Source organism: Epinephelus lanceolatus, chromosome 5 (genome assembly GCF_041903045.1).
Source record: "Epinephelus lanceolatus isolate andai-2023 chromosome 5, ASM4190304v1, whole genome shotgun sequence".
Lineage (NCBI taxonomy): Eukaryota > Metazoa > Chordata > Actinopteri > Perciformes > Serranidae > Epinephelus > Epinephelus lanceolatus.
This window is the reverse complement of record NC_135738.1, coordinates 16,175,623-16,197,648: the sequence shown is the minus strand read 5'-3', so window position 1 is coordinate 16,197,648 and position 22,026 is coordinate 16,175,623. Positions and strand designations below refer to the sequence as shown.

The following is a 22,026-nucleotide window of genomic DNA, read 5'->3' as shown; positions in this document are numbered from 1 at the left end:
TTTCTCTTCTTCCTTTCATGCATACAGTCTACTCATTATACTGCTGACATGCAACACCACATCAAATGTGATCATAGGGAGCAGAAACCAGGGCATGGCAGCTTTCTGAAGGCTAAAAGACTTACCATAAATGGAGCTCACATGCTTTCCATCCGTGGTAAATAGTTTAATCTAGTCCATCTTATCATTAGATGTATTTTAAATTGTGTTTGCAGTGGAGCAAAAGGTGGCTATAGTTTAGTGATTTATTAATCTGCACAATTAGATGCATGATCACTCCGCGACTGATCTTAATTTGCTGATAGATTCTCTAAATAGATAATTGGTGAATGGTGGATGATTTTCAATTTCACTGCTTATGATCTCAAATTATAGCCAGTTTAGTATATTGAACGGAAAACCAAGTTGGCGATGGAAAACTGGCCATGCGCATCGAGTGCGATATTGGAATTTTACTGTTTATGCTTTATGTGCACTTGTGCTGATGTTGAGGTCTTTGTTTATTCATTTTTCTCTGCAGTCATGCTGTATAGAATCAGGGCATATAAGGTTGGGCTGGCGTATTTTAATTTATATATCATAGTGGGCCAAGACAGAGGTATTGGCACATATTGTCCGTGTTTTTGATGAGATTGTATGCAGGTATAAAACTGAGTGTATGTTCCTTGTATGTGTGCATTTGGTTTCCTGTGTGTTATGTCCCTGTGCCCAAGCTAGGTGGGAACGATAAATCATAAATACAATTTTTGTCCCAACTAAAGTTTGTCAAAAAACAGAGGAGAATATGAGAAAAACATAGCACCACTAACCCACTTTAAAAAAGCTTTAACTTTAGTATTAGTCTGAGAAAATCCAATCAGCCCTTCCTTAATCTAAAATGCAGCTGATGTGCAATAAGCTCTGAAGTGCAGACTTTCCAATGATAAAGCAATCCCTGTCCATCTGGTACCCCAAATCATATATATCCAATGACTTTATCTACCTCAAACAAACACGTACAATTACCTGTAAACATTAATGCTGTGTCTGTTGTGGTCACAGTGGTATTGTGGAACAGCACTGACTCTATCTACCCACTCTGCATGTACTGCAGCCCTATGTCCTAACATAGACAGAAGGTAGGAAATGATCCTCTTTTATTCCTGTCAGCGGTGGGATTGTGCTGAGTCAGAAGTCTTGGGTAAATCACACTGGAAGAAAAAAAAAAAAAAAAAAGCCGGAGCACTGAAGCCAGCCAGACACAAGCCTTATGCTCTGCCACTGCACACTGCGCCCTGCTCCACATGCTGTATGCTTCTGACAGATTTGCATTGGTTTTGATTAGCCAGGGAGCTCATGGTTTATGAATAGTAGTGGAGCACTTGCTAAAAGGAAGAAATTAAACTTTTTTTTTTTTGCTTCTTTGTGCAGTTCTCCTTACTTTTGAGTGTCCTGTCTGGCTGATCTAAATGGAAGCCATTAGATTGGATTTGGTCTCAAGCATCATCTGCGACTCTCTTGACCCGATCCATTAGCTCTGATGACTTGAAGGTTAAGTGCAGACATTTGAACATTCCAGATTTCATTGGGTACATTTTAGTACAAATGCTATGTCTTTATCTGCTTTTAGCACTGAAGCATGCTGCTCTCACCACTTGCTCTCCATAATCCCTTTTATTTTCTGTAATCACTTATGTAAGTTGGATGGCCCACAAAGTTAATGTTACTTACAGCTTTAGATAATACTAGAGGATCTTCTTTTTACTTTTATGATTGTGTAGTCTTGTCTGGGTCATTCTCAATCCCTCCATGTCCTTAAGTGTCCTTATGTTTCTTCCCTTAGAGCGTCAGCTGGACATGCCCATTAATATAGATGGTATCTGGACCTCTGCATGATTTAACATCATGAAATTCAATAATTTTAATCAATTCTTGGCTCTGTGTTCGTTATCCCAGCACAAAGCCATTTTAGTTTCTTTTAGCCTTATCGCGCAATTTATCATTTTGTCAAATGTGGCTGGTGGGTGTCCTGGCAATACTGAAATTGTTTGCTGCTGCATGTGTTAATGCAAAGCTAGAGCTTATTGAAACTCAGCCGATTTTGTCATGTGGGCCATACAAGGCTCCAAATCTCCTAAATCTGCTCTAGTGCCCCTCTTCCAAATCCCTGCAACACTTGCTCTGCATTTTCCGAGTTAATACAACCCAAAGGCAGTATGTGTGAATTCGTATAGGGGCACCACTTCTACCTCATGTCACCACACAGGCAAGGTATAAAACTCACAGCAACAACTGTGAGTGTGAGCAGCTGAATAATATATCATCATGTTGCTGTTAGCTCATGAGTAGTTCCACTGGAGAGGTATGGGGTTCAGTGTCATGTTTAATAGCTCTGAGTACTTTAAGCTTTTCTCTTCCTCTCTTGTGTAATGTTTTAATGGTCGAGTGACTTTGCTTTACCTTGGGGTGACGGATTTAACCTTTAGTGGCTGGAGGCTTTGAGATATTCAATATGCTAATTAGCTAATAAAGCAAAAGAACACAAAAGTAGATATAATCCTGCTTCTATTCCAGGAGATGAGATAATTGAACCTCAAAGAAGAGCTCAATTATTGTTGACTTTCTTTCCTAAGATAAATAGAAGACAGAAAGAGAGATACAAAGACTGAGGAAAATTAACTTCAGATTGTGCTTCGGACCGGGAGAATGATATCAGTTTTCAAGTTAGCAATCCATATCACAGCAAATCGTCATTTTGTTGGTCTCATACAGAATTGCATTTTTTTTTTTGCAAGGCATGCATTTTCTTGGCACTTTCAGCTCCTCAGAAATGGGCATCTTTTCCAGGAGAAAATAGCTTTCACTGCGACAGAAGATGATTATGACAGTGCTGATGATACGTCTGGCCACCTGCCAGGCTAATGATGAGAGGGTGGGGTTAAAGTAGGGGTGGAGCAGAGGTGTTACTGGTGAAATAGTGTGTGTGTGTTCATGATTTTTTTTGTGTGTGTGAGTGGGGTGGGAGGGCTTAAAAGATTAAACCCCAGCCTGGCCACAGTGGCGAGAGAAGACCCTCTCTGTGGAGCGCTCTCACTGCAGGGAGGCTTCTTCAGTGGCGTCCCATTTGCATGGCTCCCTGTCCTGCTCGGGGAATTAGCCTTTTCTTTTCCCTTCGTCCCTCCCTCCTCCTTTGCACCTTGGAGAGAGTGCTTCTATCCAGCAGCACTGCTCGTTTTCTGAGGCAGACAATGGAGCAGAGTATTTAGGACACTTGGCAGGCTAGGCATGTTGGAGGGGATGGGGACACGGGCTGCTAAGTAGCTCATCTTGTCACATAGCCACTGGCATGATAGCTCTCCACAGCAAGGTAAGCATCGTGCAGAGTCACAACACACACTCTCAGTGCCCTGATTGTTTTAACTGTGTGTCTCTTAAAGCTTTGCGTGGTGATAGTTTTCCGCTAATTGGTAACCTCCTCCTCATCTTGACCATGCAATTAAGCAGGATGCTTGTGGCTTATTTTCTGATTTCATTTAAACGTTTGTCAAGTTAATCTGTAGCCTAATGTTGGATTCACACCCTTTAATCCAATAAGGGGATGAATGGGAAATGTTGTGGGGAAGGCTCGACTTAGATTAATCTTTCTATTGTTTGCCACTCATTGTAGCTACCCACTGCAGAATAAAAGCACTGTATTCACACTTTCCCTTTGAGACCTTTCTCTGTGCTAACTGAAGGTATTGATTGTTGTCTCAGTCAACTTGATGATGCACTAATTACAATATATGAACTCTTCTTTCTTATCTGTACAGCTTTTCCATCAAGTGAAAGCAACTCTCTGACACTTTCAAAGAGTGTACAGCCATCAGTGAAAGCATGTCACTGCTTTCCTATAGAGGCCGATATCTTTATTGGACAGATGTGGCGTGGGGTAATTAAGCAGAGCTCTCTTTCTTTATAGAGTGCAAGTCTCCTCTGACCTTTGCCTATATGGCACAATTTATCATACGTGATGTGACACACTTTCCATACTTGGAGGCACATATAGTATTTCATATCTAGGGGCTTTCTCCTGAGTATTATCCTACCGTAGAATGTATCACACTCTTCTGTGGCTGTCGCGCTGAAAGGTCAACGTATTTCTGTGTGCGATTAATCACCTGACACATAAAAACAAACTGCAAACTGATTTTATGTTGTGACACAGATTTCAGTGTTGTGTGTAAACAATGGCAGCATCCAAGTGGCAGACAGAAGAGGCCAGTCTCATTCATAGTCACCTGCTCTACTCTAAGATTCAGTCCGTTTGGATTAGTATCTTTGATGACATTTCAAATCTAATGAACGCCAGTTTGGAATTAGATACACTTTTGTCATCATCTTTTAATATATCAAATTAAAGATAATTTTTGTCCAGTCCATTGACTCACATGTTTGCTACAAAGGATGTAGCTAACATTAAGATGTGGTTTACAGATCTGCCCTGTTCAGTAGAAGCAAAGATTCTGATCAGATCGGGTGTTGTAATATAAATGGCGACCATGATTGAATATTTGGACAAAACTAATTAGGGCTTCACCCAAGTAAGAATTTTCCTAGTCAACCAATAGTTGTCATTTCGGGCCATTAGTCGACTAGTCTCCCGCATGTTTACGATATTAATTTAATTATCAAATTATATATTTTGGCCGGGTCAACACAATAGTTTGAGTTGAAGATGTGAGAAAGAATAGTATCAGTAACATTGTTAACACTGTGCTACATTACAGAGAAATACAAAACCGTACTAATGAACCTTCATTAATATAGGCCTATATTTTATCTACAAGTGCACGTCACACACTGAGCGAGCCGCCTGTTAATGACGCTGCCGGCTAATGGGCATGTAGCTACTTCCATGTTTCATATGATACGTCATGTTTGTAGTCGACCAATGAAGATGAGTTTACATATCACCTTGGGTTCGTCCTTCACCTTCTCAAAATGATCCCACACTTTGGATTTCCTGCCCGACATGTTATTAAGTAGCCTGCGTAATGCAGGTACCAGCCCTGGAAATTAACCTGACTCCTTTCTGACTTCCTGTGTCTGTCCTTCAAATTAAATTCACACATGGTCCAGTCATATAGGTTTTGATTTATTTTGACAAGCTCCCGATAGAATTTAACTTTTAGAATTTAAGTCTGTGACTTAATGACCGTTATAATCTTGCCAATTAATGACCCTTCTGGTCGACTAATGTTTTGTCGAATATTAGGAGGCAGCCCTTAAACTTATCAACCCAATTGCCAGAATAATGTTGGCATTATACGTTTGTGCAAACCACAGGTATGTAATATTTGTACATTATAATGTAGAGGATTTGTTAAAATTTTGCGTTTTTGTTTCAACTTTGCCGTGGTTAAAGTGTGGTTATGTTTAGGCACAAATGCCCCTTGGTTGTGGCTAGGAAAAGATCGCATTTTGGTACAAAATTACCAATTTCATGGCACAATTATAGTTGGAAATGCCACTGACAACTTGCTAAAACAGCCTGCTTTTGGTCACACAATCATAGTTGGAATTGCTGCTGATGTCTCACTAAAAAACAACTGGTTCTACTATTTGTTTGCCTTTAACAGTGGCCTGCAAGTTGGCAGCTCTCTTGCCTAAGTGACATACAATCTACCATCCCCTCCACCTCTTGATGACAAAGTCAGCTCATGCTCATGTATTCAGAACTACGCCACTCAAATGTTGATATAAAACGGATGAATGTACAAATGCACAAATGCAATGTATCTGTGGTTTGTAAAAAACATACTAGACAACATTGTCTCTGGCGACTGGGCTGAAACAATAGATCTCTGCTACCTTCAGAGATTAGTTCCTGTTTTGTTTTTCATGACAGGCTTAGAGTTGGATGTTCTTTGTTTTGGGGTAGGGCAAATCCTTTGGTGAAAGATTTAGAGAGTAGAGAGATAAATGTTAGATTTTCTTCCTGTTCATCTCATTCAGTGTACCTGTTTAATTATATTCATGTATATCTACATTTCTACATCTGTATCATAATATATTATTATTATTTTTTTACAATGATATTTGTTGTGACCTCTTTTCTTTAAATACATCACTTGCTTTACCATGTGAACTCATAATGACAGCATCCAGTAGATGAAAAAGAGGGTGTCTGCAGCACAGCTGCAGCTAATAAGTGGTTACAGAAATGGACAAAGCACAGGTGTAAATCATCACCTTGGAAGCATAACCGTTTACTCACCCTTGATGGCACAATTATCAGCTGTCATTCTGTGCTCTCTGTTTGTCACTCACATTTCAGAAATAGCATCAAATGATGGCTTCCCCATTGCCTGTCGGTGAACAAACTCACACTGCGACATCAAAGGCAAAAGTTGTGGTCATTTTTGTAATGTTTAAAGTCACATGTCTGTGATTGCTCTTCTGTCTTGTAGTTTACAAACACTACCTGATTGGAGGTTAATGTATGTCACACAGCAGTCCAGCTCCAGATTTCAGGGATTGACTGACTGGTGTCATTGATATTCAGGTCAGCTGAGGATGCTGAGCCTGTGTGGCCCCAGGGGGCATCGTGTTGACTGTAGGGGTTGGGATAAATAGCTTACATTAGCACGACTGCGTCTGTTGGGTGAGAGATGGAGAGGGGGAGAGAATTAAGGAGTGGAGGGTGACTGACACAGTGAACGAGCTATGACTGGATCATCTGCAGCTGGATTACATCATGAATAATTCTGTACCTCATACTGAGACATACTGCCTGTCCTCTGGGTGCAGGAGGTACGGAGGTGTTTTTGCTGTGGATGGACAAAAATAAGCATCAGATTGCACAGAAAACAACAAGTAACAGCCTGAGAGATGCATGCAGGCTTGATTTCACACCTCACTACCACATAGCAAAAATGGACAGAAATTATTTGTTGCAGGGGTCTTGCATTAGACAGCAACATATATTTAGGTGTTCCTGTCATGTAAATCAGCCTGAACCATTTTCTTTTTCAGTGAGTATAATTCATTATCAAGCAGTTTCTCATTTAAAAGAACTAGATGAACTGGATTCAGCTAGTTCTGCTGTAAAAGGAACATTTTGGATTGCTCTGATATTTACTGTCCTAAATTGCTAAAAGGAAAAAGGTGAAAAGCGAATTCTGACTGCAGAAGAAATCAAGCTGTTACATTGTGAAAAATATTTTCCTCCCTTAAGTGCTGAACCAGTTCCTGCTTAGCAATGGGGGGCCTGTGCAGCACAAAGCGTGGAGAGACCATCTTTTTCAGCAGGTGTTGTTCTGTGTGTCTTGGGGTTACTGCTTTATCTGCTGTGTAATAGGCTTGGATAGCCTATGTCTGTATCCGTTATTTGATTGAATCATTCTGTTGGTCTTCTGGGAGATATAAACGTGTTTGTCTGTAGCCAAGTCCAGTCTTTTTTTTTCCCCAGTTTCAGTACAGAAGGAGTGCATGCTTCCAAGCTGAGGCTGAAGAGACACACGGGCTGTCTGTGGCTCATTTTGGAATCATAATCAATACATTTGTCATAAATAATTCACAAGTTGGACTAAATGTATCACCACTGCTTTGTGGTAAAATAACACTGATTCAGCATAAAAACTGAAGGCATCAAAGCTTGTGTTTCTTTCTGGGATTTATGTTTAAATACAATATGTAGTCGTATCAGGTGTCTGATCTCATCAGATGTAAAACAGTTTGTGCTTTCTTCTATTTCTTGCTTTCCATTTACGAGAACATCATGTCAAACTACTCTTCTAAAATTAGCATTTTGTAAACTGTTTTTTTTCCCACTGTTAAGAAGTATGTAGAGAAAGTTAGTGTCACTATAGCAGATATTTGCCTCTAAAAATAGAGCAACTTTGGAAGCCTGGAAGGAAGAGATGTTCTTGTGGCCAATGTTTGGTTTTCAATGTGTGTCTGAAATCCTAATGGAAAAAACTATCTTTCCAGCTGCTCCAGCGGACCACCAGTGGATGTGGTTGGACTGGGCAGCTGTTTGTGTATAATTTCATGAATGTGAATGAGAAAAACAGCAATTGTTCTCAGCAGGCTCAAGATAAATAAGCCAAAAGGAGATTGAACCGTAATGCCCCTTAAACCAGACTAAGTCACTGCCGCCTCTTACAGATGATGTCAGACCCAATGTCTCACTGTTTCATCTTCATTTAATCTGGATCAATATTCCCCCGCCCTGTCTCGCTTGTTTATTCCCCGTAGCTTTTGGTAATGACACTAAATCTTACCTGCTGTATCACAAAATGTGTGATTTTAGAAGGGGTAGTCATCAGATACCTTATTAAGATTGGATTCCACATCTTGTGCCTCAGTAGAAGCGGTGATACGGTGCCCAGGGGTGGGGTGATATGAAAAATAGAAGATTCCACATCAAACAGCAGATCCTCTTCCAATATTTATGAAATACTTTGACAGTTTGGGAATTACCCTTATTTGCTTTCTCACTAAGATGAGAAGATTAATATAGGTCTAAATATGAAGCTATAGCCAGCAGGTGTGGTTTAGCTTAGCAAAGAGACTGCAAACAGGTAGCCTGGCTGCTCTATCCATAGATAACAAAGTCTAAGAGCCAGGCTAGCTGTTTCCCTTTTGTTTTTGGTCTTCACGCTAAGCTAGGCTAACTAGCTGTTAAATCCAGCTTCATATTTACTGTACAGATATGAGAGAAGTATCAATCTTCTTATCTTACTCAAAGGCAAGAAAGCAAATAAGCACATTAATCAAATTGTGAAACCATACCTTTCATATAGAGTATATCACAATGTGATGTTTGAGTTGTTAAAATGAAACTGGCACCTCTTTGTTTTTGAGGTCACATTTTAATACTACACCAATGACTGTTGGAGAAAGTAGACTTACTTCAACTACTATCTCATGTTAATTTGAGACCATTAAGCGATTCATCATAATTCATAATATTATATTATCCTACAAATCGATAATAACAGTGGACAGTAAATTAAATATTAATTTATTGCCTAGCCACGTGCTAAAATGTTTTACATAGAAGTAGGGCTGCAACTAACCATTATATTCACTGTCAATTAATCTACTGATTAATTTCTCGATGAATCAGTTGGTTATTTGGTGCATGAAATGTCATAAACATGTCGATTTGTGTTTACCAAAGCCCAAGATGATGCTCTCAAGTGTCTTGTTTTGTCCATAACCCAAAAGACATTGAGTTCACTGTCTTAGAGGGGTAAAGACACCAGAAAATACACATTTAAGAAGCTTGATTCAGAGAACTTAAACTTTATTTTTCTTAAAAAAAACAACAACAAGAAAACAAACAAACCCAAATCGATTAATTAATCATCAGATTAATGGGCGATTAATGCAGCTCTATATTAAAGAGCAAACAACAACACTCAGGTTATCACTAACATTAATTTTCCCTATTTAAAAATCTGCTTAATTTCCTCATTATTTGTTTTGTCTGTAAAATGGAGGAAAATTCCAACAATGTTTAGTTTACAGCGACACAAAACAGAGCAGAACAGAAAAACAACTCTATGTGTTCTCGCAGCTGGAGATGTTTGCATCCTTGTGGAATTCAGACATGACTTGGTTGCTGCAATAGCTGACACGTTGTCTAAGCAGTGCTCATCTTCTCTTCTCCAACTGATTAAGACCAATCCAGCGTTAACCCCATCTTGGCTTCTCCTTGCAGGATTACTGCAAATCTGTGGTTAATGACTGATCGTTGTGTTGATTGCGTTTGCGTGTGTAACGAGCGATGGTAATGTGGTGGTGGGGGGTGGGGGGGGGGGGGGGGGGTGGTTGTTGAGGCAACGTCCTGTTTTTGAAGTCTACCACTTTGACCACTCCTTCATCCTCTCTTCCACCGTATCCTCTTTTCTCTCCGTCTCTCCTCCCCCACTTCAATGGATCTGCCCCAGCTGATAAGGGAAGACGTTTCTATAAAGTTACCCACTTGATTATGCAGCACACGTCAGGCGGAGCATGGAAAAGGAGGGGTTTCACTCACTTTCACTTACCCTATGGTGCCCCTAGGGGCTTATAGGGTCAAGATAAAAAGCACAAATGACAGTATTGGCCAGCAGTAAAACCCCAGAATCTGCCCCCAGCAGCCTCTGCTCGGTATAATATGATTTCTGATTTCAGAGCAATGAGGCTGATAATTCTGAGGGGAGCAAAAGGAGAGGGGGGGAGATTGAAATTCAGCGGGCAAACCTGAGAAGGGGGGGGGGGGGGGGGGGGGCGAACCTTGACAAGAAAAACCAGAAAAAAAAACAAAAACCACCAGCAGTAATAGCTCTGGCAGCGTCTAGGGTGTGATTTATGGGGGAGAAGAAATGGCCTTGTTTGAGGACTGTCACGTCCGGTTCTTGTGATTTACTGTGATGACTGGAGCGCTCTCATCACGTGCATTCAGGCTGTTACGGTAGGACAGGAGAGGTAGGAGGCCCCATTAATACTGATTATAAGAGCATGCTGTCTTTCTGTGTGGTGCTAGGCTGATGTGTATTGCAGTATATCAATTCAGTGACGGCTCTTAATGGGCTAGATGGGATTGGTTCTTTCACTATGTACTGTGACGCTATAATGAGGCTCCTTGTCGTCTCCCTTAATATCCTAAGTGCATCTATTAAGATCATTTATGATTTATGAGTTACAGAAACGATTCTTAGAGTATAGCTACAGAGTAAAGTACAGACAGAGAGGGGAAAAGCATGAGCGAGTTTTAATGAACTTATTTTTTTAGTGCATTGTCTTGACTTGAGTTGAATGTCTGTAATAGATGAGCACAGCACCCTATAGGTCTTCGTTCCACAACAGCAGCGTTATTCTAGATTAAAAATTGGTGTTTGCATAGTTTCACTGCCGGTCACAAAAGGCCCCCCGCAGCACACTAAACTGCTCCTTTTGAAAGGTGTTGCTAGGATACAGGCCGGCGTGAAGATGAAATCCCCTCTGTATTGCTTTCCTGCAGCTGTACAGGCCGGACATTATGCCCAACTTATTGTGCATGTGGTGTAGTTGTACAGTGGGTCTGCCCATTTGTCTCCATTCTTTTTTGTGTGTGTGTATCCATGTGTGTCAGTGTGTTTGGATGTTTAGCCCCGCGTTATAAGCGCAGTTTTGTTTGCGTCATGCAAAGCCGGCATATTACACGGCCTCTCTTCCATCATAATCCATTTTTTGTAATAAGACTCTATTTGTCCGCCGAGCATTGAGATCTCAATCCTGCTGTCACACCTCTGAGTCTCCGCCAGCTGACACCTCAGGCTGTTCACAAAGAATCAATAGTGTCTGCCTCATGTTCAATTACACTCTAATCAACACACCCAGGTCCGGCAAGACCTGGGAATGAATGGACAATATTGAACTGATGCTCAGAACTTGGATACCAGTAAATGAATATATGAAGGTGTAAGATTTGGCTCTGATTTTTTTTGACAGTGTTCGCTGAAAGAGAGAGCAAGGTTGTCAAGCACTGAAAAGGCATTCAAAACAGAATGGACTGGCAAAAATTAGATTTTCAGCTCTTGAAATGTCACTAAATTTGATAATGATGCTATGAATTTATAGACTTTGATTGTTGTCATCTGCAAACTGGCTCATTTGTTTTCAAATCTAGTTTCCTGCAGGTTCTTTCAGTGACAATAAGTCAGTTAAAATGATTAATTTGTTTAGTTAGTTACTGGTTTATGGAAGTACTGTCATAGTATATAAGTTGAAATGGTATAACAGTTATCTTCAGTCTGAGCATCTTTGCCTTTGCGATGGGGGACCTGTGCTGCGTGCTCAGTAAAACAGATTATGCATGAAACATCCTCAGTCAAATCTGATTTAGAGTATTAATTATATGAATGCAATGCATTAATTCCAAATCGAATTTTCCCAACCATCGTGGAGAAATTATCGTTTTCCCCGTCAGCGCTCCTCAACTCAGACAGCTGTTGCTTTTCATATTGTGTTACTGGGCGTGAGGCTGAGTGCTGGTGCAGTGCTGGTGGTTCCCAGTATGACATTAATGTCTCGGGGGCGGTGAGTAAGCAGCGAGGTGCCTGCTCAGCTAAACCAGCGCTCAGGGTTTTATTCTGGTAACTGTCGAAATGTCAATCATCAGGCATCAACCTATCAAGGAGCTTGTGCCTTGGAGGCTGACAGAGCGCAGACGGTGTTAAGACGTAACGATGCTGTGGTGCTGTCTGCTTTTGATCCACATGAAGAAAGGGATTGCATGCTGAAACTTGACATGTGCTACAACACGGGTTTATTCAAATACAGCATCCACGTTGCATAAACAGAAAGGCTGCCATTAACAGGCGACATTTATAATAGATTCATCTTAGAAGACTTATAAGATGTTACCTTGACCTCTGGGAACTTTTTTATTAGTTTTTGACATTTTATGGACAAGATCCGTTATTAATCACTAATGACGGTAATTGTTAGTTGCAGCCCTACACACACATTGTAATTGTTGGTCTATGGTTTTGCACATGGTAATGCATTTCTGGCTTGTTCGTGCAGATTCCTGACTTTTTACTTTGATTTTATGACTTAAGAAAAGATGTCCAACAAGCAAATCCTGCTTTCTATTCAGCATTAGTGTGCTCCTTTTTAAATTATAACTGAAACTGAGCAAAAGTAGGCCACACAGTTTATTGCTCGACAGGAAAGGAGCCTCTTCTTACACAGCTGGTCTATAATTTGTGATATTGTGATAAATACTTCACCCTGGAGAGCAGTGGAGGTTTTATGATATTTCTTTAAGTTCACAGTACCGACTAACAAGTAGATTTTGTTCTGTAAAGAGGTTTCTATGTGTTGACAGTCTCTCTTTCTTTCTATTTCAAGGAAAACCAGGCAGTCCTGCTAATGTTCCATCAGCTGAGCTTCTAGCCGTAACCCCACCAGGTGGTCCTCACTTCAACATCATGCTGCACCTCACCCTGCTCCTCCATCTCCTGGTCTTCTCTCTCACCCCTGCAGGTCAGTAGCACATTCAGCTGAAGGAAAAACAGCAAAATCAATTGGCAGAATGTGTATTTTGAGATACTGTATCACTCCTGTTGGATGAAAGCAGCGCATCTCTTAAAAATCACACTTTATACTCAGCCTTGTTTAATTAGTTCAGCAGTAATCGCAGTTCTGAGAATTTTCTTTTCAAACACTGCTGGTGAGAAGCACTCAGGAATCAAAAGGGCTTTGCTCATTTACTGTTGCTTAACTCTGTTTTACTCATATGCCCTTCATCTTTCACGTATCACCATCCTAAATTCATTTGGCACCAACAAACTGTCAGTGTAACGTGTCTCATTTACTCATATAGCAACTACAGAAACATACATAAACTTTGATTTGTGGCTTCAGCTGCAAAGCATTAAAATCACACAGGTGGCAGGCAGCTGATTGAAGAAAAATGTCAGAACTGTGTTGTCGGGATGAATGGGGCACAACTGAGACAAGGTGTTAACAAGCTGCTAAATGCCAGCTTTAAAGAACACTGTAAACATAATTACGCTGGCAGTAATGTGTCCCTCAAGGAAGAAGATGGAAACCTGATTTGACAGATTACAGTAAGGATGCTTTTAATGTCAGGTGTAAATGCAAACTAATTAAATCAGATCAAGATAAACTTAAGGTGTGATACACATGTTCAGCTGTACACAAAAGCACAAACTATAGAGACAGCTACAAAGCTCATGTACAATATATGTGATGCGCCAGACTGGGTAAACATGTACCTTGGAGGGCCTAGAGATTCCAGGTATTCCTCCCTTTGTTGTGGTGCTTCTGTGCAATCAGCTGTGTTGGAAACAAAGCAGAGTGGTCAGAAAACAGCATGCCTGAAAATGATCTGCCAAAAAACCTCTGCTGTGTTCCCATACCTTGGGCTATTCTCACTTGTTTCAGATTTGATTTCACCTGAACCAAAACAAAGGGGGAGCCAAGATTGGGAATTCTCCCGGTTTCCCACCACATCTTTCTCAAACAGACTCTGAGGAGATTTATCTGTCTTTTTTTTCCTACATGGTAAGGTACTTGTATTAGTGTAGCTCAGCTGAGTTCACCAAAGGTTTTGGCAGCACTAGTGCTAAAGCTTAGATTCTAAACCTTAGAATATCCCGTTGAAACCGCGTTCACATACATCTACAGAAAAGGAGCGGGCAGATAAATGCTCAAAAACCCCACGTACATGGTTGCACTGCCCACATATACTCAGTATATAGAGTTCACCCACACAGAGTTGACCTGTATGGCTGCTCGATCTAAACAGACAGCAGCCAACCAACAGACTCGGGTCGTTACCGTGGGGAGAGAACATTGTCTTGACATTTTTGTTTAGCCCCAACAAGAATAAAGTTTGATGGTTAATGTGAGATTAATGCTATGACAGCTGAACAAACGTCAAACACGCACTATCCTACAACTATAGTGTGTGTGTTTGTGTGTGTTTTCTATGGCTCAGCTGGTCCATAGTAAGGCTTATATAACAACATGCAGTTTAAGCATTGTTGGGGTTGTTACTCAGAAAAAGTCATGTATTACCCATTACTCGTTTACTTATTTATTCCCTGTAGAAGGTAATGCATTACACTACTTGTTGCATTACATTTGTGTCACTATACGACATCACCTGAGATGCATAGTCATGTTATTGCCAGTCAGCAATATAATGTTAAACCTCACATATTTTCACATATCAGCACAAATCCCTGTCATAAAACATAAAATAGACTGGCCTTCCTTACACCATTAGATGATGACAGATTCAGTTGGAAAATAAACACATTTAAAGATGTATTTCACTGCAGGACAGATGGCCTTTTAATAAAAGTAGGTTGTCATGCAGTAGAAATTGGTGCTACATGACCAGAGAAAACAGACTGTGGCATTTGCTTTTGCTCAAGAGGTAGAAAACCTACAACTACCAGGATGCACTGCGATGCATTGGACCATTAACGCTCCCACCAGTGGGTGACATAATGCAAAGTCATCCGTTTGACACAATGGCGGCCAGCTGGCAACAAACAATCTCGTATTACCGTTAAACGGTAAGCTAAAACATGTTTCTGAAAACATTTGAAGCATCACAGTAACAGACTCTCAAGGCGTTTCTCAATACCAAGTACACCAAGGTCGGACTTGCGCATTTCGGAGTTCGGATTGGCAAATTCGACTCTGGAGTACAAACTCCCACGGACGGCTGCCATTGCCACTGGTCTGTGAGAAATGCATTCTGGGATACCTGGCTTTCAAAAGTCCACACAGGTAACCTCCCAATGCATCCCTGATGAAACTGGCAGAGGAAGTTCACATCTGGGCATTTGGACTGTACTTGGCTGGATGCAGACTTTGAATTGGAACAGTACTTGGGCTGCGACTTATGACGTTTCACAAGTCCACAAGAACACAAGTACAGGCAAGAATGCAGATTGAGAAACCCCTTCAATCTCTGTTTTTGCTGTACAGGAAACAGTATGGTGCCCACTTCCTGTTTACAAACTCTAGCTATTACAGCTAAACAGGACACTAAAATATTTATATTCGATCAGCACTGCCTAGTTTACAGTTTGACCTGAGTTTGGTCTGAGTTTGAGAGAGGGGCAGGTCTTGGTTTATATTTGATCAGAACTGCTTAGATTTACCATCTGATCTTAATTTTTCAAGCCTCTGTTTTTGCTGAACAGTATGGTGCCCACTTCCTGTTCACAAACTCTCGCTATTGCAGCTAAACAGGACACTAAAATATTCATATTTGGTCAGCATTGCCTAGTTTACAGTTTGATCTGAGTTTTGTCTGAGTTTGAGAAAGTAACAAGGATAGGTCTATCTCTTGATCTGCGTCTATACTCTGTGTCCACAAAGGTGCTATGGGTGGTGGGCAATACAAAAAATGCAAAGCACAGCCTGTTAACCCATTTTGCTTCATCCCTCATCATCTGGTGATGTTTTGCTGGGAGAGAAATCTCAGCATTAGTTAGATGGAGGGAAGTTTCCCACAGTTCATTTACACATACTGCCCACATTGTTTTGATACAAACCCAATGGAAATTGGCAAAGTATCCCTTTAAATGACGTATGAACTGCATTTCACGAGCCAAACAAACTCACTCCGGCCGCTTGCTCACCAAAGTATGGCTTTATAGTAAACGAGTCCAGCTGTTTTTACTTGTTTATCACTAAAACAGCCGTTATACCTCATCATGAGTAGAAGTCTCTGACATTGTTTGTCAGACAAACTGTTTACTGTTGGAGTCAGCACAAGACTCTCCAGGCTGAAGAGCATCTCCACAGGCACACTAGACGGTGTTGCTGTCATTGGCACATGTGATGATTCTTTTCCTCTCCACATTATGCAGATAATTAAAGGACTTATAATGGCACAATTGTCCGATTAGTAACTGTAATGTGATTGCTGAATTCAGGAATTACAACATGTTGCAGTTCCTAAATTCAATATAGAAGTACAAGGATACAACAGAATTTAACAAATAGGAATATTGCTTTATCATCAGGTTATTATGACTGTTTTCTCCCTTTGATCCCTTTGAATCACTGAGTGATTAAAGCTACATTCACTCAAGGCTTACCACAAAAGCTTTTAGTTTTGTATTTTATTCTGAAGGGCAGGATGTAGTAAATTCCACAGAGATGGCCCTCAGCCAAAGGTAGTCTTTCAGTCCAAAGCTGGGTTTCCATCCATTCATCACATTCTCGGCAGCAAAAAGGAGATTCTGTCAAAGACCTGCACCTCTCTGCAGAAACTCTTATGATGATGCACGATGTGTTTTGATCCATTTTTCTTGTTGTTACCTAAAAGGAGTGAGAGAAATACACCTGCAGTTTAGGAACACAAGGAATCGCAGCCATATATGCACAGCGTCGTGGCTCAATATGTTGACATGATTTCCTTTAACTGTTCCAGGTGCATCAGTGTATGGGGAGGCACCCGACTTCTATGGAGGTAAGACTGATTATAACACCAGATAATCCTGTATAATTGTTTCAGTTCCATAAAAATCTTTCTGGACTGTTATAAAACCTTAATGGTGTTTTCAATAATGATGAAAATAGATACTGCTTGGTTTTGGCCGTTGTTGTACCACAAGACATTTAGCATTAACACACACACTCTCTCACACACACACACACACACACACACACTCTTTCAGTAGACATTGCCATTTCTCTCTGCTGAATGTTTGAACAGCGAGCTTGCCAATATCATCAGTCTAGCCAAGAAACTCTGCCACTTTCTGCATTCGATGTGAGAGAGTCTAATGGAAATGCAGTTTTGAGATTCCACCCCACATTCATGCACTTTAAATGCAATCTTCACTCATGTGTCTCCAGCGTTTTCTTTTGTGGCTCATAATTGAGCTGTAATCTATTTAAAATATTCATTAAGTTTTACCATTGGTGATAAGGTATCAAGATCAAGGCTGATCATGAGATTACAGAGAATGTTTAATAACCGGAAATGTCACAGGGTTGTGCTTTTATGAACAGCTCTGTGTTTTGTCAAAGTACCATCGAGGATTTCTCGCTGCTCACTGAGACCAAGACATACGAGTAAATAACGGAAATGAATGAAAAATAGGAGTTGTTTTCTATTTGATTTATAGTCTTCCAACTAGAGAAAAACAAGCTGCAGCTGTTAACTGGCAGGTTGATGAGGTTGTGGCCTTGGACTTCAGAGAAAGAAGCAGGCTGTGATTCATACTCTGTGCTGCACCACTACATCTGTTTGACAGGCCTGTGGCTTGTGCTTGCTTATTGCATTGTTTTGTCCAAAAAAGTCTTACATAAGAGCTGTTATTGGCATTAAGTTTTGCATTTTATGCTGAATAAGGGAAAACTCGAGCTCTGACAGTAACTTTTTTGTTTCTGAACATCATCATATGGCTTTGATTTCCATGGAAAAAGAATATATGCGTCACTGCCCAGAAAATGAGCTGCTTTCGTGTTACACAATTTCCTGTTTTAGTTAAATATTCATGCCAGAACACTTGGACTGCAAAGTACAAACCTTTTTCTGGGTTCAAAAAATGAACAATGCACAACTGTTCCCTAGTAGCTCATCTGGTAGAGCATGTACCATTAAGGCTCAATTCTTATCATGGCAGCTCAGGTTTGATTCCAGCCAGGCCCTTTTCCTGTCTCTCTTCAGCTTTCACCAACAAATAAAGGCAAAATAATTTATTTATTTATTTATTTTTTACAGTTGTTTACACATTCACTGAAACACATTGAAAACCAAGGAAAAGAAGTATGTCAGATCCAAATGGGCTTCAGTTGCAGCTCTGCCGATCATGTGCCCACTGCAGCCCCTGAGGTAGTGAAACTACAATAATATCAGCCTGTCTGGATGCGTTAAGGGACAGGCAGTGACAGACGGCTCCTTTTCTCATGGTCCACAATAGGACAGGAATAATGAAAATCTATCTGGAGGTCATGCTTTTTCCACTGCTGCTATTTCTGTATTTCTCCTACTTGCAAATGGACATTAATCTTCATGGAGATGGTTAAAGTCCAGGACATTGCACTGACCGGAGCAGATGAATGTAGGATGGTCATTAGAGCTAGAAACTGTGTTAGAGCTGCCATGCCTCATTGAGGGGTTATATTGGTATGATGGATGAGTCAGACGGATGATAATATGTGGTGGTATGATTCATTCAAACACCCATATGTAGATAGGAATTTTGATCTTTTTCTGTACATATTCATTTAATTATTCACTGTTTTGTTTTGTTAAGAATATTTGTCCCAGATTATCATTTAATAATAGGGGACAAATGTAATTTTTTAAAGGAATAGTTCAACATTTTGGGCAATATGCTTATTTGCTTTCTTGTTAAGAGTTAGATTAAAAAATAGATACAGCTTTAATGTCTGCTGCTTTACATGTCGTGTATGCTTTATAAGAAGCCACAGCCAGCAGGTGATTAGCATAGCTTAGCTTAGCATTAATCATCGCATTTCAGATAATACCGGTATAATTTTTAATATCATATGGAGAATTTATGTCATGATACTCGTTGTATTTCTACCTATTGACGTACTGACGTCATACTGTTACCCACGGCAACAACAAGCATGGCTGAAAGCAAAATTATTACCAACTCCATTGTGTTTTCAAAAAGAGGAGCAGCTTCAGTAGCGTGGAATAAACTGTGGCGTCCTGAATGTTTTATGAACAGCCCCGGACTTCTCAGACTCTTTAAGCGACTTACCGCTCAGAGGGAACTCATTCAGTGGCTCCTCTGGCAGCAGCACAGCGTCTCTCCCTCTTCCCTCGGTGTCATCAAGTGATTTTGTCATAAACCTTTGGTAATGTAAACCTACGTGACGCTCCCAGCTAGACAAAAGAAATACAAATATGTGAATGTGCGATAGTTGTGGTATCATAACAGCCTGTCACAGGTTACAGCGTGATGATTAGAGGAGAAATGGCAGAGCATAAAGGTCCAGGTGGAAAAAAAACCCCAACTCAATCATTTAGGATTTTACTAAAAGAAGGAAATCACCTGTTGATTTATATATATAGATCAACATTTGTGGTATATTTTAATTTTTTGAACTATTAATATTGTATACAGAACCTGAATCTCACTCTGAGTTAATGTTGTTGTTTACAAACTAAAGAAATTAGATATTTTTTTAGTTTTTACTGAATATTTGAAGGCAAACCTTTAGGTTGACATGTCAAATTATATCACTTGATATGTTTTAATTCTATGTTCTTAATTAATAATTATTTTCTTTTTACGTATTTGTCATATTGTCAAGAATATCGTTATCACAAAAAATACCCTGAAATATTGTAATATTATTTTGGGGCCATAACGCTCACCCCTACTTAGCATAAGACTGGAAACAGTAGTATAATTAACCTGGCCTCTTCAAAGCTAATGTAATCAGCAAAACTATCACTTAGAGTGCACTGATTAACAAGTCATATCTTGATTGTTTAATCTGTACAAAAGCCAAAGTGTATAAATGACAAGTTGGGGTTTTACAGTAGGATATGTGCCAGACTATTTCTTGGTGGGGCACAGTCGCTGTGAGGTTGCCAGGCAACCAGCAGAGGCTCCAGGAAGTCACTGAGTCCGGCCAAGAAACAGTCCAGAAATAGTCCATATTGATCTTTTCATCTGACACCCTGCAAGGTAGTAAATGTATGTATTTTTCAAAATGTTGTAATTTCTTTAAGTCGAGCGTGTTGGCAAAGGAAATATCAAATCTTCCAAGTGCAAGTGTGATTTTCAAAGGTGCAACCTTAAAATGTAAAAATTCCGACAGAAAGCTGTGGCACATTTCCAGAAATACTGTAGATCTCTACTGATAAATAATAAATTGAGAGGTTCTACTATGAAGAGCTGGTTGTCATTTACTGTGCTGCCAATGTGTTCTACTGCATCTGCATACCATGTGTGTTATTCTCTGGGAGAAAAAAGGGGAGGTAGACTGTCAGCAAGGGGTAAATTGGAAAAAAGGAAGGCTTGCTGATTCGTTGCTTGGGAACACGTTGAGGTGCTGCATGCAGGTTGAATTGTTGATGGATCCAGTGAGGAGATGAATATTATTTTCTGGTCGTCTCTCTCTTTTTTTTACATCCATTTGCTCTCTTTTCTTCTCCATGAAGCATCGACCGTAGATGACTTTTACAATCTGCGTGCCTGTGTGGAGTGTCACCTCCTGGACTTTTTGACATTATCTCCAATTGTCTGCAGAAATAACGCAGCATGATGAACTTAGGACTCTGATTGTTTTTGATGCTGCACCAGTCAGTCTGATACTCCACAGACTACAGTTTTTAAGGTCTCTCAGCACTAATAAATGTGGGAAAATGCTGCTTAGGCTTTATCATTTTGAATCTTTGTCAAACTTGGACGAAGATGAAGGCATATCAGAGTAACGCCCACTAAGGGTTATAGCGAGGTGCTGATCTCAGGCAGTAGATTTGATAATTGAAAACAAGTGTCGCACACTCTGGCTCCATATGCATTTCTTTTTTTTAGATGATGGCGTTCCGGCCCTCACTCTTTCTTCTTCCCTCAGAAGAAACATCACCATTGAAATAAAAGAAATGCATATGGAGCCAGAGTTTGCGACACTTGTTTTTTATAATCAAAGATGCAGACATAGACATAGAAGGGGGCAGAGTCCATCCACACTCCTGGAAGGTCAGAACATGGTGTAGGTGGCCTTCCAGCTGGGACACACCGCAGAATCCTTCTTTTTATTATAAGAAAACCAGCCCATAGCAATCTTAATGCCCACTACTCTGCTGTCAAGGCAACAGTCCCCCCCTGCAGGCTTGAAAGATGGCTGTAAGAAGTTTTTAGTTTTCACAGCATTAAAAGGTAATGTCAGAAAGTGTCAATAGACTTTTTGAATCAATTCTCTACTGTCTGGCCCTGTGGTCAGTACTTTTCAATCATATTTCACTCACACACCACCTCCATGTCAATTCTTTGGAATGACCTTGTTGAGCTTTTGAGTAGGTAGGTGTGTTGGGTGGAGTGCCTGCCCTGCAGTGTAATCAAAGTTTCTATACTTCTTTGGAAATTAGAGCTGCAACCGCAATCATTTTGATAATAGGGTAACTGTTTTAGTTATTTATGCAGATTTTTTGGGGGGATTTTTGCTATTATAAGAGAGAGAGAGAGAGAGAGAGAGAGAGAGAGAGAGAGAGAGAGAGAGAGGAGGACAGGCAGCAAAGGAACACAGGTCGGAAGCAAACCCGGATGATGCTAAGGACTCTGCCTTTTCATACATGGGGGTGCATGTTCTACCAGGTGAAGCTACTCAGGTGCCCCAGTTAAGTTATTTTTTTTAAATACAAATACAAAACAAAAAATACTAACCTATTTGTATTTTTGTAGCACTGGTTGCAGATTTTCATATGTGAGGATTTGTTGCTTTCCTTTGTGACATGATGTGACGTATGAATTGAATATCTTTAGGTTTTGGACTGTTGATCAGACAGAACAAGATATTTTATGTCACCTTAGGCTGTGG

At 40.3% G+C, this 22,026-nt stretch overlaps 1 protein-coding gene across 1 annotated transcript in view; it reads left to right on the top strand.

Annotated features, from left to right (window-relative positions):
* The window catches only part of cntn1a (contactin 1a), an 89,131-nt gene that overhangs the window by 26,220 nt on the left and 40,885 nt on the right, over nucleotides 1-22,026 (top strand). Inside the window, exons 3-4 of the mRNA XM_033635354.2 lie at nucleotides 12,850-12,984; nucleotides 16,925-16,963. Coding sequence (XP_033491245.2) covers nucleotides 12,930-12,984; nucleotides 16,925-16,963 — 94 coding nt within the window. The 5' untranslated portion in view covers nucleotides 12,850-12,929. The remainder of the gene's footprint in view (nucleotides 1-12,849; nucleotides 12,985-16,924; nucleotides 16,964-22,026) is intronic.